The sequence below is a fragment of the Pseudomyrmex gracilis genome, unplaced genomic scaffold (assembly GCF_002006095.1).
Source record: "Pseudomyrmex gracilis isolate BER0280 unplaced genomic scaffold, ASM200609v1 scaffold_235, whole genome shotgun sequence".
Classification (NCBI taxonomy): domain Eukaryota; kingdom Metazoa; phylum Arthropoda; class Insecta; order Hymenoptera; family Formicidae; genus Pseudomyrmex; species Pseudomyrmex gracilis.
In genome coordinates this window covers 68,662-84,193 of record NW_018020819.1, presented here as the reverse complement: position 1 = coordinate 84,193, position 15,532 = coordinate 68,662, and the positions used below count along the sequence as shown (strand labels likewise).

Below are 15,532 nucleotides of genomic sequence, written 5' to 3'. Positions count from 1 at the left end.
AGTTTTTATGGAGTTATGTTAGATAGAATATTTAGTAGTACTGATATAAAAAGAAAAATACATATTTATAACTTGTTAAACAATATGATTCAGCGTGGAGCGGTCGTACCACTTGTAAGAAAAGTTTTTGAACAACATGAGATAGAAACCGCTTTTAAATATATGGCAGCTGCAAAACATATAGGAAAGGTAAATTAGAAAAAACCTAAAAGTACAATTTTTATAGAAAATGTAATACCGTGTACAGCACCTAAAGGCGGTCACGTTATTTGTGATCGAGATTGTACATTTCATATATATAGTTCGTAAAAAAAATAATCATGTAGAATTAACATATAAACATTTTAGTACACTTATAACTACTTACACAGTGTGGTTTTTTCCGACAAATTTCAAATAAAAAAGTTTATGTAAGAAAACTCTTAGCAAAATGTTACTTAATTCTTAAGATTGCAGTAGTATTGAATATATTATATTTTGTGGCTTTGACAGATTATGCAGTTCCTGCTGATAATCTGCTATCGACAGTTCGATAATGATATAAATGCTATTTGGTGACAATAAATTTAGACCTGATTATTTTACAAACGGCTTTCGATGTTTTGCAATATTCTAGTAATAATTTTGCGATATTTGTGTAATCAACAATATCGTATAATCAACTCTTTACAAATTGTTATCAATTTATTTATAGTTATGGATTTTAAGCAAAGGACAAATTTAAATCAATTACCGAATAAAAATGTAAAAATATAAAAGCAACATATAGAGTTTTGGGTTATTTGTCGGAAATATATTTTATTAAAACAAATATTTTATATTATTTTTTTTCTCTCAATATAAAGAACAGGTAACAAAAATATAATTTTTATAAAATCTTTTAAATTTTATTTTTACTTTTAGGTAATCATAAAAATACGTACAGAGAAAGAAGTTGCGGACGCTCCTATTCTCGCGTATCCTCAATATTTATGTAATGAGCATAAATCTTATATTATTTTGGGTGGTTTAGGCGGTTTCGGCCTAGAGTTAACCAACTGGTTGATTGTTCGTGGAGCTCAAAAAATTATACTCATTTCACGAAATGGTATAAAGAACGGTTATCAACAGTCAAGAATAGAGTTATGGAAATCGTATGGAGTAAATGTGCAAATAATGACAGGCGTTGACGCATCTACTCATAACGGTTGTGCTTCTATTTTACGTTCTGCCAACGAATTAGGACCAGTGGATGCTATATTTAATCTCGCAGTTGTGCTAAAAGATGATATTTTCACGAATCAAACTCCGGAAACATTTGAAGAAACATTTCAGTCGAAAGTTCTAGCTACAAGGCAACTGGACAATTTGTCTAGAAAAATGTGTCCTTATCTTCGACATTTTGTGGTATTTTCATCTGTTTCATGTGGTAAAGGAAATTTTGGACAAACTAACTACGGTATGGCCAATTCGATAATGGAAAGAATCTGCGAAAAAAGAGTGCAAGATGGATTACCTGGCATGGCTATTCAGTGGGGTGCGATAGGCGACGTCGGTCTTGTCGCTGACATGCAACAAAACAATAAAGAACTAGTTATCAGTGGAACATTGCAACAACGAATATCATCTTGTTTAGAATCACTGAACAATTTCTTAATGCAGAATCGACCGATTGTAAGCAGTATGATTGTAGCTACAAGATCAAAAGTTTCTGGAGACATTGTGCATGTTGTGATGGACATAATGGGTAAATTTATTTATAAATTACTATATCATAAACTCATTCTTTTTCTCTTTCTTTTTATCAACAATAACCGTTTTGATTTTTTTTATTCCATTATCGAATGGTACTTTTACATGTTTTTATATAAATTTCATACTTAACCCTCTCTCTTTGTCTCACACACACACATAGGATTGAAAACTTTAAAAGGAGTTGGAGAACAAGTACTCTTGTCTGAACTTGGCATGGATTCTATGATGGGTTTAGAAATTAAGCAAACAATAGAAAGAGAATTCAATATTTTCTTCACAGCCCAAGAAATTCGAAATCTCACCTTCGCTAAACTCAAAAAAGTAACTGAAAAAGATAAATACGACCAAAAGAATGTTGAGAAACAACTTGACACAAATAATTCGCAACATGTAAAAGTCTTTAATATTTTTCGGTTAATATCTGACTTAGATATAATTTCAAACATTTCTGTAGAACTCTCTACACAACGAGAAGTAGATAGAAACCAAGTATTTCTTTTGCCAGGAATTGAAGGATTTGCTAACATATACAACTCAATAGCTCCAAAAATTAAAGCTCCTGCAATATGCCTACAACATAGTTCTATTAATATTCCTGAATCTGCTCACTCTGTAATACAATCAGCCACTGATCTTTTATCTGTATGTAGTCAAAATAGAAATTTTTACATCTAGAAAAAAAATTATATAAGTTGTGTACAAGCAATAATAATTGCAAAAATCTTGTATTTTTTTAGCATATTTTATCAAAACTAACAGATTCTACAGAATTCGTAATTGGCGCATATTCATATGGATCTCTTATTGCTATTGAAATGGTAAAACAATTAGAAGCTAAAAACTTTCGAGGACGATTAGTATTAATCGACGGAGCTCCCAAGTACTTAAAAGACATACAGGAAACATTCTTCCCTTTTACTAATAGTCAAGAATTTCAAATTTGTGTGTTAAAACACATAATAGATGGTTTTAATATACCTGCATCAGAATTGGTATGTAATAACATAATACAATAAAATATATGTTTTATATTGTGGATATAGCGCTATATTAAAACTAGAGCACACAAACAGAGACATAAGCTACATTTAACAATTGCTACTATATTTGTTCAGTATATGTGCGTGTTTCAGATTATACCAGAATTAAATAAATATGCTACTTGGGAAGACAAACTAAATAGTTTTACAAAATACATTACTAGTGAAATGATAACTTCTTTCAAACTTTCCATCGATTCCATTAAACTATTTTGTACAACAATTTACAAACATTTAATTGCTGTTCAAGAATACGATACGTCTTCATTGGTATCAATTCAGTCACCTATAATACTATTAAAAGCAACAAATTTATTACTTTCTTCGGTAGAAGAAGATTATGGTCTAAATAAGGTAATTTACTAGCAAATATTCAATTTTTCCTACCAATATACTTTTATATAATTGATGTGTTTTGGTCGCAGATAAGCAAAAGTGTACAAATTCACTACGTAGACAGCAATCATGTATCAATAATTAATAGTGATCAGGTCGCAGCTGCTATTAATGGAGAAATAAGACAAGAGTAACAAATAGTTTGTTGTCGAAATAACAAGAGAATGTAAAAGCAATAAGTAATTTGCTGTCAATTTATCAAACACAAACAATTATCTGGAAAAGATATGCAAAATTTCTCGAAGAGTGCGCAATTTAAAAAAAAAAAAATGTTTATATAACAAATGTTTTAGTGTACACGAATTTACTGATGACTATTTAATAGAAACTATGACTCTACTGATCTCAACATTATTGTAACAGTATCAAAATTGATTTAATTTAATTTCACGGACTCAAAGCATATAAAAAATAGGTAAATCTTTTAAAAACAGACAATTGTTTTCGGGAAAGTTTGTGTGTGTGTGTGGTTTAAATAAATTACTTATTTCTCTTTTTTTGCTGTGGTTTTTTGGGCACACGTTATACGGATCGTAACTGAAATATTTTTTGTAAATCGAAATAAAATGAATTTTGAAGAGAAATTCATATGATGTTGATTTTCTAGAAACGCGTCCCAACATACATAACTATTTACAAAAGAATTTCAAAAGAATTGCAAAGAATCAAATTTTAAAAATTAAATTATTAATCTTAAAAAGTACTTCGATAGCAACCTGTCTGTGTTTTTGTTGTCATGGTGCCGAAAACGCTTGAGTTTTCAGCAAACTTAGAACAAGGTGAGTCAGACATTTCTCTTTGACATGACACGTATCAAACATGTGTTGCCGACAACTTGCTGTGTATCTGCTGTCAACGATTTATCAGTAGCATAAAAAGCATAACATAACAAGTTACCGACAACATATGCTGAGTCACACATTTGAGCAAAAATACAATTCACTAGCACATCGCGTTGTGATAGAGGAAGTAATTCGAGATTTCACTCGAATTAATCTTTGAAGATCTGATTTAGTTCGCCGATCAAACTGATTAACTCGATGAAAGATACCGGAAACAATCCTAATGGTGATAGTTTGGATTTATACTCGAGACCTTCGTATTCGCAGTCCTTTCACTCAGTCCGCGAGACCACTTGTTTCTTACTAAAATGTAATTGTTTTTATCTACTTATTCTGAAAAAAACGGTCATTTGTTTTCGACATTTAATGGGCTACAAGATAGAAGTAATATATTTCAAGAGGGTTTAACAACCATACGACAGAAGTACAGACATCGGTGTCTTGTTACCGTCATGTTGCTCTTATGTTGCCGAAAACAAATGACAAAAGCAAAGAGTTTTCCATGAGTAGAAGTCATTTTGTGGACAACGTAAGGAGCAACAGTTGCTTTCCGTTTACTCTAAATCTGTTAACACAAAATGACTCAAATTTGCCTTTGTGTTGTTGATTACGTATGACTATGCATTACGTTTTCAGCATATACACAGTAACTATTCGAAAACCTTTGCTCAGGCATTAAGTTACATGAGTTTGCAAAAATGCTTGACTATCAAGGTAAGGCCTCTGATAAAGTTAGTGTACTGATTATTAATGACTAAATTAACATATCTATACTAATGAATATGTTAACATATCTAATGCCGCAGCGCTTATGTAACTTAAGAGGATGCTGAACCGTCCTGTTTTACCATAAAAATAGTAAAATGTCTGAATAATGACTTTTGTCAAATGTACTGTACAAATGAGAAAACGGTTCTCTACAATAAAAGAAAACAGTGTAATTCTGGGACACTTTGTATATGTTTATTTATTTATAATGTTTTTAAATTTTTAATACAAAGTATTACCTCGATGACATTAATCGTTTTTTTTGTACTGTTATAAAATTATCATAGTTCTCTGTATCTGCCAGTTGTACAAAGTCATTGCATTTTTCTAAAATGTATATAATATATTCAAGATTTTCTAAAATTTTTTCACCGTTTGAAAGTAATAGCAAGATTAAGATACTATCTTTTATAAATAAAACCTAAGAATGAAATAGAATATAAAGAACTAAATCCAGGAGAAGAATATAATGCCGCAGTTGGTTTGATCAAGTCGAGTCGAGAAAGTCATCAAATGATGACAGAAAAGTGATTTTGACATTCGTATACACATGGAGAAAATTAGCAGTGATATAATCGGCGAGTTAAAAAAAAAAAAAGCGTGGAGATGAAAAAAAAGAAATAAAAGTGGAAAGAAATACAAAAAAGAAATGTTTACAACGATAAATAATATAAAGAAAAATAGTTATAGGTAATTAATAATAAAATAAATATGCGTGTTACATTCATAGACGTATAGTTATAGATTTCGCGTCCTCTACCTTTGCTATGTTACGAAAATAGTTTCAACGATTAGAGAAACAACTGGTGTTAATCAGTAGCCTCGTCTGTGTCTAGCAAAGTAGTGAAGGAAAATGAAGATTTTGCTGATTAATAGAATAGTAGTGAAAAGTGAGAATGGAAAAATAGTAGGGATAAAAAAAAGAATGAAATAAATTAAGAAGTGATGGCAAGTTATATATAAGCGATATGAAATAGTAGGCTCTGATATCACCACAGACATTAATAAACGGAGAGAAAATTACTGTTCAAAGTATTGTCTTCGTCAACTGTAAAAACATCTTTTTAGCCTAAATGCACAGTCTATATATTATACGTCTATGGTTACATTTTTTAAATTAATATAACTGTTTTCTCTATAAGTGTCATCGAACAGTTGCGTGCGAGTTTGAGAGCTTAGGCGAGGTACGATAGGAAGAAGCGGGAAAATGCAAAAAATGGATTGTTCGAAAGGAAAATGCAGACAGGATATTTAAGTATTGCTCACAAGGAAGCAGCAAAGTGCAGAGAAGGCAGAGAAGGCACAGAGTGCACAAAATGGTTTTGTTCACAACAAATGCAAAGAAAGTATTAGAGTAGTGTGCAAAAAGAAGGTATAAAGTATGGAGAAAAAAGGAAAAAAAGGAAAGAACAGAGTTGAAACAGTAAAAACATTAAAGAGGAGTGAAAGAAATAGGACAACGAGTGAAGAATCAAAATTAGAAATGTGGCTGAAACGGAAGAAGAAATCAGGAGAGAGAAAAAGAAAGAGGCGGAAAAGAGTGACTAAATGTTTAAAAAGCGCAAGAAGATGCAAAGGTCACCAAAGTAGAGTAAACAAAAAGAAAAAGAAAAAAAGAGAGGGACGAAAAAAGAACATGAAAAGAAACAAGGAAAGAAAAAAATATATAAAATGAATTAGGTAAACTAAGAGGTAAAATGGTAATATGTATAGAAGTAATGACAAAAGTGAGCAAGAAAATGAAAACAGAAGGAAAAAATACGTAAGTGGTAAAAGAAGGAGATGGAATAAAAGTAAAGAGGTGGAAAAGAAGCTGAAAGAGAAGAAAAGGATAGAAAGCAAAGGAACAGAAGGAAGAATGGGAAAAAAGGAAGGACAACTTGGAAGGGAGAATAAAAATAACAAAATAAAAAAAAATCTAGAATGAAAAGAAAAAAAAGAGGAAAACAAATTTAATAAAAGAAGTAGAAAAAAACGAGATTCGAAATGGCGAGCGGAAACACTGTTGACAGAAATAAAGTCTGAGGGTAAGATAAAAAATTTGATAACAATGAATGTTGAAAGGGAAGATAAAAGCAAAATTATATGGGTTAGAGTGGACAAAAAGCAGAATAAGAAAATAATTTGGGATAAAACTAAAAATATAAAAGAAAGGAAGTTTTGGATTGTATGATATGACATGGAAAAAGAAAGAAATAAGAATGTTGCTAATAATTACGGTAGCAGAAAAAAAAAGAAAAAATACATGGAAGGAAACACAATAAGAATTGAGAAGAAAAATGTTGAAAATGAGATACGGAAGGATAAGCGTTAAAGAGAGTAAGACACCCGGAAAAAAAGAAAGGAAAAAGGATGGAAGAAGGAAAAAGGGGGAAATAGAGAAAGGGAAGAAGATAGAGGTAAAAAACTTAAGAAGTAAGGAAGGAAGAAAAAAAAGTAGAAAGAAGAAACGACAAAAGAAGGAAAGGAAAGTTCCGGATAAAATTGAAGACTTAGAACATAATCGTATTACGGGAGACGTGAATAGATAACAAAAAATAGTAGAAAATAGAAGAGATTTTGCCAAAAAGTATAGGTGGGAGGTGCAAGGAGTGGGAAGAAAAACTAACAAAAGAACAGCAATAAAAGGAATGTAATGATAAAGGAAGTAAGAAAAAGAAAAGAGATAGAAGAGGAAGAAAAAGAAAAAGGGCAAGAAGATATAATGATGAAAAAGGTGAGATTAGAAGCAAAATGTTAGAAAATAATACGAGCATACGTGAATGATGGAATAGAAAGAGAAACGGAAGACTTGAAACATTGGATGAAGGACAAAAGAGGAATTAAAAAGACAATAATAATGGGAGGATTTTAATGCTAAAACAAGTAAGGCAAAAAAGAAACTAAATAGGCAAGGAGAAAAGGGAGAAAAGGGCAAAAAAGTTACAGGACAAAATAGACGAAATGGTCGTCATTCATGATGTCATTTTTGTGCAATATTTACACGACGATTCTGCAATACTTGCATTAAGATGATTTGCAATACAACAGTTCTGTCACAATAAAATTTTGTAAATAATATTTGTCAAATGTTAGAAAAGAGTCGTTATGCATGTCTATAAATATATACATGAATTAAGTTGATTTCTTCATATGTGCAATCATATATTTCTACATATTTTAAACATCACAGAAATTGAATTTTTTTTTCTAATTCTTGAAAACTTACTTTTTGAAATTACTTTTGCAAATATACTGCTAAGATGATTCGTCATATCGTTATTCTTTTGCCAAAAAAGTATTTGGAAAGTAATTTTGCAAACACCTACAAATATTTCATAAAAAGATAACTGATTTTGGCACATCTATTCCCTAAAAGATATCTATACAATTGTAACTTACAATTTTGGCAAAACGGGAACTAAAACGTCAAAGAGAAGAAGGAGAAAAAAGGAAAACAAGGACAAAACACACTTTTATAATATATTCAGTTTGCTGATATTCTTAAATATGTTGACACAATAGCAAATATGCTGAAACTGAATTTGCTGCTGTAGCTATAAAATTTTCTATTACATAGAATCAGTTTGTGCTGATATTCCTAAATATGTCGACACAATAGCAAATACGCATGTCTTGTAGCAAAATATGTATGTATTTGCTATTATGTCGACATATTTAGGAATATCAGCAAAATGTTTCTATGTAATAGGAAATTTTATGGCTACAGCAGCAAATTCATTTTCAGCAAACCGTAATTAGCTGTGGTAGAACTATTTTTTTTCCGTGTACTAAACGTTATATGCCGATAGACGCATATGTGCGCTATTTAGATTGTTTACAAAAATAAATAAAGAAAACGTTATAAATGGTTCAATTTCTTTTTCTTTTCGGAGATGTCATAAGAGAAGAATTATTCTAACTGTTTCACGAGTTAGAATAATTAAATTATCTTAGTTTATGTCGTGATTATCGTAACTGGACCTGTGTTTTTATTAGAGCAATAAGATCCAAGTGTTTTTTTAGAAATAAAAAAATTGAGAAGCATTGTATTACGTACATCCGCACATAGTAGCTCGTATCGACCTTAATACTTGGTTGTAAATTTTTACAAGCTTTTAAATTGTCGGAATTTAATAAATATTGCAAATTTTCCAAAATAATAAATGACGTTCTGATTACATTAATTGATAATCGTAATCTATCCATCTAATTTCGCATAATGGTCTTATCAAACTTTTTCAAACACCCTGTATATTCAGAAATGCGGTAAGTTTCAAGTCCAACAAAACAAGACCTTTGTACAAGCATAATAAAAAATAAGCATAAGAAATAATATTTACTAAAAATGCAATATTTGTATGTAAAGTTTATTGTAACGATAAAAATAGCTCGCGATCCTAAAAATAAAACAAAAAAATGATATATATTTATTTTATATACAGTGTGTAAATGATTAATCTTGCGTCTTGTATAATGTCTTGTATGCCTTTAACAATTCTCAATATGTTATTTAAAAAATGTTATATATTTTAGTTAATACAACTGCGTCAGAATTTTCTAAGAAAGTCAAGTGTACACTATGAGAGTAAGAAATTGTTAACACATTTTATCGAGACATGTTTTTTGCACGTTAACTGTCGTTTGATTATAGGTCACATGCAAATACAAGTTTTATGCAAATACGAATTAGCATATCATATACATATAATTTACTCTGGTAAGACGTGTAATCCTTAGTCCGGCAACAGTATCGGAATCAAACTTCTTGCTCAAAACGTCCCATAGTAAAAATATTAAGCTGATTTCGAGCTGTATACACGTAATCTCGAGATTCGCGATCAATTTTTTTGCGTAATTCTTATTCTTAACTTCTTAATTTAATTTGTGACGTAATAAAGTCGCGTAGCAGTCAGTAATAAAGTCTCTTACGAGTTATTAACGCGTAATTAACAATAAAGTTGCTTACGCGCTATTTACGCGTACTTAATAACAATTAATAATATAAAATTTTTTTTTTATAAAACAAACTATATTTAAGAAACTAATAATGAAAATAGTAGATCGTATCATGAGACATATGATAGTATCATATAAGATAAGAAGTTAATCATTTAATCATTAAATCATATTTAAATGCGTGTTGCTTTAGAATTGTTACAACTTACTTGTAGTTTATTAATCAACAATATTTTGCACACATTCGATTTGTGATCGCATATAACTAACACAAACTGATTTCTGTAAGAGCCATTGCATATAAGTCGCCATAGCTGTAACGTAAGACATACCGTAAGAATTAGTCATATTACGAATTTTCGAGTTGTGGTCCTATTTTTGACTATAAACAATTGTAATTGGTCAATTCTTACGACATGTCTTACGTTTATTATTACCGCAATTTATGTGTAAAAGCCGGCGTACTACTGCATTTTTCATGTATATATCACAAAGACAATAAATTATAGTAAAAATACTATAAAACTATAGATTATATTCGTTCATTCTTTCTACGTGCGAATGTACACTTTAAAAAAAGTTTGAAATATTCTTAATAAACTCATAATACATAAATACAACATAACACACACATACCATAACCACATAATATTATTACAATTATAAAAACAGAAAAACATTAAGCAACGTATTATTCAGGTTTAAAGATAAACGTACCGTATTTCAATATTACTAATGTAATATTACTAACTATATGTATAGGCTGAAGTGTCTAAATAAATTATATTATTATAATATTACTAACTATATGTAAAAGTTATAACAGTAATTTGAAAGGTTACGTATAGTTCAATAATCTAAGGTCGAAGCACAGACTTTTGCATAATCCATAACGCATAAGACTTAAGAGAATCAACCAATCAAAGTCTTCTAGAACAAAAAGTAAAAATAAAAATAGAAGACTGGATTGGTTGATTTTCTTATGTCTTATGCAACAGTTTGTGCTTCGATCTTTACTGTGTATGCGTTATGTAGTTATTTATGCATTATGTAAATGTACGTGTATGATATGGATGTAGAAAGACTATATAAAAGAAAAACGGAAAAATAGTAGCCGTAGTATCGAATGTGACAGACGTTCCATATATTTGTTTTATTTATGTTGTTTTGTGCTTGTGTTCTTTAATAACAATTAAAAACAAAAACTATAAAATAATTAAGTAAGTATCTATTGTTAAACACAGATATATATTTTACAGATTGTAATTTTATTTTACGATGGTTACAAAAACTTTTCAAAAAAAGTCTCTATTGCACATCTAGCACGGAATATTGCTAGAGTGGTGCAGAAATATTATTTTGCAAGATTGGAATTATTATATGCAATATGTATAAAACAAAAACTTGCCACAATACAGAGTATTGCTTTTTATTTGGTGGGAGATATATATAGGGGAGACCGGGGCTAGTTGTGACACGGGGTTAGTTGTCAAACTGCTATTATCTTGCTTACTAAATCTTGGAAAATATTCTTCTTTTTATTGTAAGTTGCTACTAGTTGTGTTAGTAACGTGTACGAAAGAACTTTTCTTAAAAACATTATATATGATATTTATAAGCACTTTTGTAAAACTGGATATGGCAAGTAGATTTTTCTGATCTCGATTCTTTAGTAATTTCATTGGTTTTAAAATTTCTAATTGCAATTTTATCTTATGTATAGGAAATATGGTAGTTTTAAATAAGTTTTCCTATATTTATTTAATCGTCATCGCATCGCAGTTTATAAATATAATATCTTTTATTTAAAATGAACGTTTGGGATAAGTTGACTCAAATTGAGACGGGATAAGTTGTCACACGGTGAACATGCGCGAAAAATTAATCGCAGTGATTGTTATGCGTCGTTATAACTTTTTCAGTACCTGTCATTGTTTTTTTTTTATTAAAGATTAGATTACTAATTATGTTTTATAGTTTTTAACTGATTTAGTATTGTGAAATCTTTTAAACTTGTTTTTTTATATATATATATATGATTATTAATATTGTATAAATACTTTATACTTAATGTATAATGTTATGTACTCTCAATAAATTTAATAAAATAAAAAACAAAAATTTTATCTTATTGTTTCTCTGTATAAAAGACATGTGACAATTAACCCTGGGTATGGGGCAGGTTGACAAATCTGCGCGATTGTACTTAACATTAAAATACTCTTTTGTGTAAAGATATATAAGAATAATATTTGTTTTTTCTTAAAGCTAAAGGATGTGACTATTATATAATGTACCTAATATTACATAATATTGCGTACATTTTTTTTTTTTTTACAATCTATTTTGGATGCTACTTTGTGCCCCGGTCTCCCCTATTCAGTGTTTACAAACAACGTCCGCAATATTCTTCTGAGGTAACCTTTTGCATTCTAGCACGTAAAACTTATATTTAACAAATGTTCGAACATCTTTTCTAATAAAGTGTAAACATTTGAAGATAAACATTTGAAATATATGTCACGAACTACTTATTAAGTCATCTTATCTCAATATTTTTTACGTAAAATATTCTTATATACAAAAAAGTAAAAGGTGTTCTATTTAAAATAAAAATACAGTTGCATTGTTTTTGGTGCATCGTTGCAGGAACAAAAAAGTTACTCCCTGAGAAAATAAATAGTATTTGCTAGTGTCAATTTCTTTTCAATTGATTTTTACTTTTCTATTTTTCTGTCATTTTTAAAAGTCATTGTTTTTCTTAATATTACATAACATTGTTTATGTTCAAAACATTTGATATAATCTACTTGTTATAAGTGTTTATAAAAAAAATCATTTATATAGATTTGGAAAGTAAAAAAATCATTGTTTGTGATTATTTGTTTTTGGAATAATTAAATATTAATGTTTTTTATGATTAGATGTATTTGATGTATAATAATGTCAACAGCAAAAAAGGAAGATATGGACAGCAGCAAACAATTTACTTCACATAACATAAACGAGGAAATTGTTATCTCTGGTATTGCTGGACGATTTCCTAAATCTGATAATATGAAACATCTTCAGGAGAATCTTTTTAATGAAATTGATCTCTCATCGGAAGACAATGAAAGATGGAATGCTGGTAAGATAAAACTGTGAGTGCGTGAGAGTGAGTGCGTATGTGCGTGCGTGCGTGCGTGTGCGCGCAAAGATACCGGAGTAATTGCTGCATAATATGTATTCTATTATGTCATTAGAGCGTAAAACATAAGAATTTACACATTTCACGTTTCAATTAGATAGCTGATCAGCAACGGGTTTTTTTTCTTGTTAAAAGGAAATATTAAAGACTTCATGGATTTTGTTACACACAATCTAGAGAATACATACAAAAAGAGCTACGCAGTTTAAAGATTTTATAATACAGATGTAGACAGGATACAGTCGTGAATGTTTTATACTAACAATAAGTCATTTGCATACATACCTGCAGTATCGTATACATTGTAGCTCTGCGCATTAACCATATGATTTAACTTGAAAATATTTAAGCCGACATTCACAATCGAATCTTATATTTAAAATTGTTTCGAGTTCATTTTAAGATAGATCAGTTTATTAGTTTACAAAATTTATTTGAAGTTAAGACGATCTTAAATATAAGATTTGATTGTATGGCTTTGGTATTGGAAATCAGAGACGTCGGAAGTCGAACGCAAATAATAAAAAATTAAAACTTGCATCCAATCGCAGTCGAATACACAACTTTCTGAGGTAAAAAAGCATTACATTGCCTCCGTTTTGCAATACCGAACACAGTACATGAATGTCGGTTTCTGAGACTATTTGACGACGTGATTCGAAATATGGCGCAATAATGAGTACTGATGTTTTTTGAATTTTGGCAGCTGAATTTGACATGCCTTCTAAATTCGGCAAGATCAATAACGTAAACAAGTTTGACGCACAATACTTCGACAGCTCTTTTATCGAAGCAGAGATACTAGATCCTATGACTAGAATGTTACTGGAACACACTTATGAAGCAATTGTTGATGCTGGAGTTAATCCTGAAGAATTACGTGGTACAAATACTGGAGTATTTGTAGCTGCATGTAATTCCACGACATTTGATGCGTTAGTGTACACTAAATATAACTCTAAATCGGTATAAAACTTTCTTTAATATAATTAATAAAATTGCAAAAAATATTTATTCATTATTTTATCAATTAAAGATTGCTACATAAAATATATTATATCCCCAATAAGCAAATTGTAAAAATATTGCACAAAAATGGCGTCATGAATGACGACAATTTTTCAATGATTGCACTAAAATGATTCACCATAACGCAATAGTTTTGTCAAAATAAAATTTTCGAAATATTATTTGTCAAAAATTAGAAAAGAGTCTCGTTATGCATTTCCAGTAAGTATGTACATAAAGTAATTTGATTTCTGCATTTACGCAATTATATTTCTACAAGTTTTAAACATTACATAGCTGAAATTTGTTCTCTCAATTATTGAACAATTTCTCTTTAAATTTAAGTTTGTAAACATACTGTTAAGATAAGTTGCCATATTGTTATTCTTTTGCCAAAATAGTATTTAAAAAGTAATTTTGCAAAAGTTACAAATCTTTTATAAAAAATCAATATTTTTACATGTATTTTTCAAAATATATCTACATAATTACAAATCACAATTTTCATGCAAGATTTTATCACATAATTTCATAATTGTTTTTTTATCAGGGATAAGTGTGTGTGCGTGTATGTAATTATAATTCAACACTCGAAATTATTTGCACTTTTAGCTAGATTCTTAGAGAGTCTAGCCGAATTTCACGCCCGTTGCTGTCAATTTACTGCTTAAAAATGGTCCCGTTTCATAATCGGTAATAAGGAACGCACCGGAGCGATACTGCTTTAGAAGCGCGTTAACTTCGCGAAAAAGCAATTGAGGTACATATGAATGAATAAGAAAAAACAAAAAGACGTTACTTATCCGTTAAAAATCTGGTTACAGAAAATGTAAATTTCGAGCATTGAATTATGGCAATTTATTTATCGAAAAAAAATGTAACATCAACTCAAATGAAAATAGTTCCTAATCTAAAGTGAATGTAAATGACGCACATCATACAAACTAAATGTACATGTATATATTTATAATTCATTCTGTATATATATTTATATAATTCTAGATAATGGAACATGTACATTTATCAGCCAAAGTTTTGATGGCAAACAAGATTTCTTCTTGGTTAGATATTTCTGGACCATCATATCTTGTAGATACAGCTTGTAGTTCAACTCTTTTCGCTTTAGCCCATGCGTATACAAGGATACAAAACGGAGACTGTAATGCGGCCATTGTAGCTGGTGCCAATCTGTGTTTACATCCTTACTTAACACATCAATTCTTTCGTCTTGGTATAGTTCTTTTAAAATGATAATAATTAATATTATATTATATTGTTTTTTAATTTATCACAAAAATAAGTATACCTGCCGTCATTGAATTGTGCGCAATGAGAGAAATAAAAATTCTTTAGTTTTCTCTTGATTTACTGCGTCAGTTTCTTCTAGTCGGCCGTCTTTCATTTATCATTCGCGTATGATAAATAATCGTGGTCAGCTGGAAAGAAATAGCACAGTAGTAACCCTCACGAAAAAGAACTATTGCCGATTACATATAAATATTACTGGCAATTACACAAGAATATTATTAAGTATTACAGAAAAAATTATTGGATATCACAGAAAATATTATTGGATATCACAGGAAGTATTACAGGTTATCACTGAGAATATTACT

The 15,532-nt window shown here is 29.7% G+C and overlaps 3 protein-coding genes across 3 annotated transcripts in view; all 3 read left to right on the top strand.

Moving 5' to 3' along the window:
• The window catches only part of LOC109859048 (fatty acid synthase-like), an 18,090-nt gene extending 13,204 nt beyond the window's left edge, over nucleotides 1–4,886 (top strand). The window contains exons 14-19 of the mRNA XM_020436895.1: nucleotides 3–189; nucleotides 904–1,726; nucleotides 1,895–2,376; nucleotides 2,472–2,726; nucleotides 2,868–3,128; nucleotides 3,200–4,886. Coding sequence (XP_020292484.1) covers nucleotides 3–189; nucleotides 904–1,726; nucleotides 1,895–2,376; nucleotides 2,472–2,726; nucleotides 2,868–3,128; nucleotides 3,200–3,304 — 2,113 coding nt within the window. The 3' untranslated portion in view covers nucleotides 3,305–4,886. The remainder of the gene's footprint in view (nucleotides 1–2; nucleotides 190–903; nucleotides 1,727–1,894; nucleotides 2,377–2,471; nucleotides 2,727–2,867; nucleotides 3,129–3,199) is intronic.
• Nucleotides 4,887–12,775: 7,889 nt separating this feature from the next.
• On the top strand, nucleotides 12,776–13,880 carry LOC109859047 (fatty acid synthase-like). Its single transcript, XM_020436894.1, has 2 exons — nucleotides 12,776–12,848; nucleotides 13,615–13,880. The coding sequence occupies exons 1-2, from the start codon at nucleotides 12,776–12,778 to the stop codon at nucleotides 13,878–13,880; spliced, it is 339 nt and encodes a 112-aa protein (XP_020292483.1).
• Nucleotides 13,881–14,954: 1,074 nt separating this feature from the next.
• LOC109859046 (fatty acid synthase-like) overlaps nucleotides 14,955–15,532 on the top strand; it is a 30,018-nt gene continuing 29,440 nt past the window's right edge. Inside the window, 1 exon segment of the mRNA XM_020436893.1 lies at nucleotides 14,955–15,147. Coding sequence (XP_020292482.1) covers nucleotides 14,955–15,147 — 193 coding nt within the window.

What these genes read in the sequence shown, in the direction of transcription:
- LOC109859047 (XM_020436894.1), top strand. Translation starts at nt 12,776, where the DNA reads ATGAAACATCTTCAGGAGAATCTTTTTAATGAAATTGATCTCTCATCG. An exon ending in CAATGAAAGATGGAATGCTG is followed by an intron (nt 12,849 to 13,614) that starts GTAAGATAAAAC and finishes GAATTTTGGCAG; the next exon opens with CTGAATTTGACATGCCTTCT.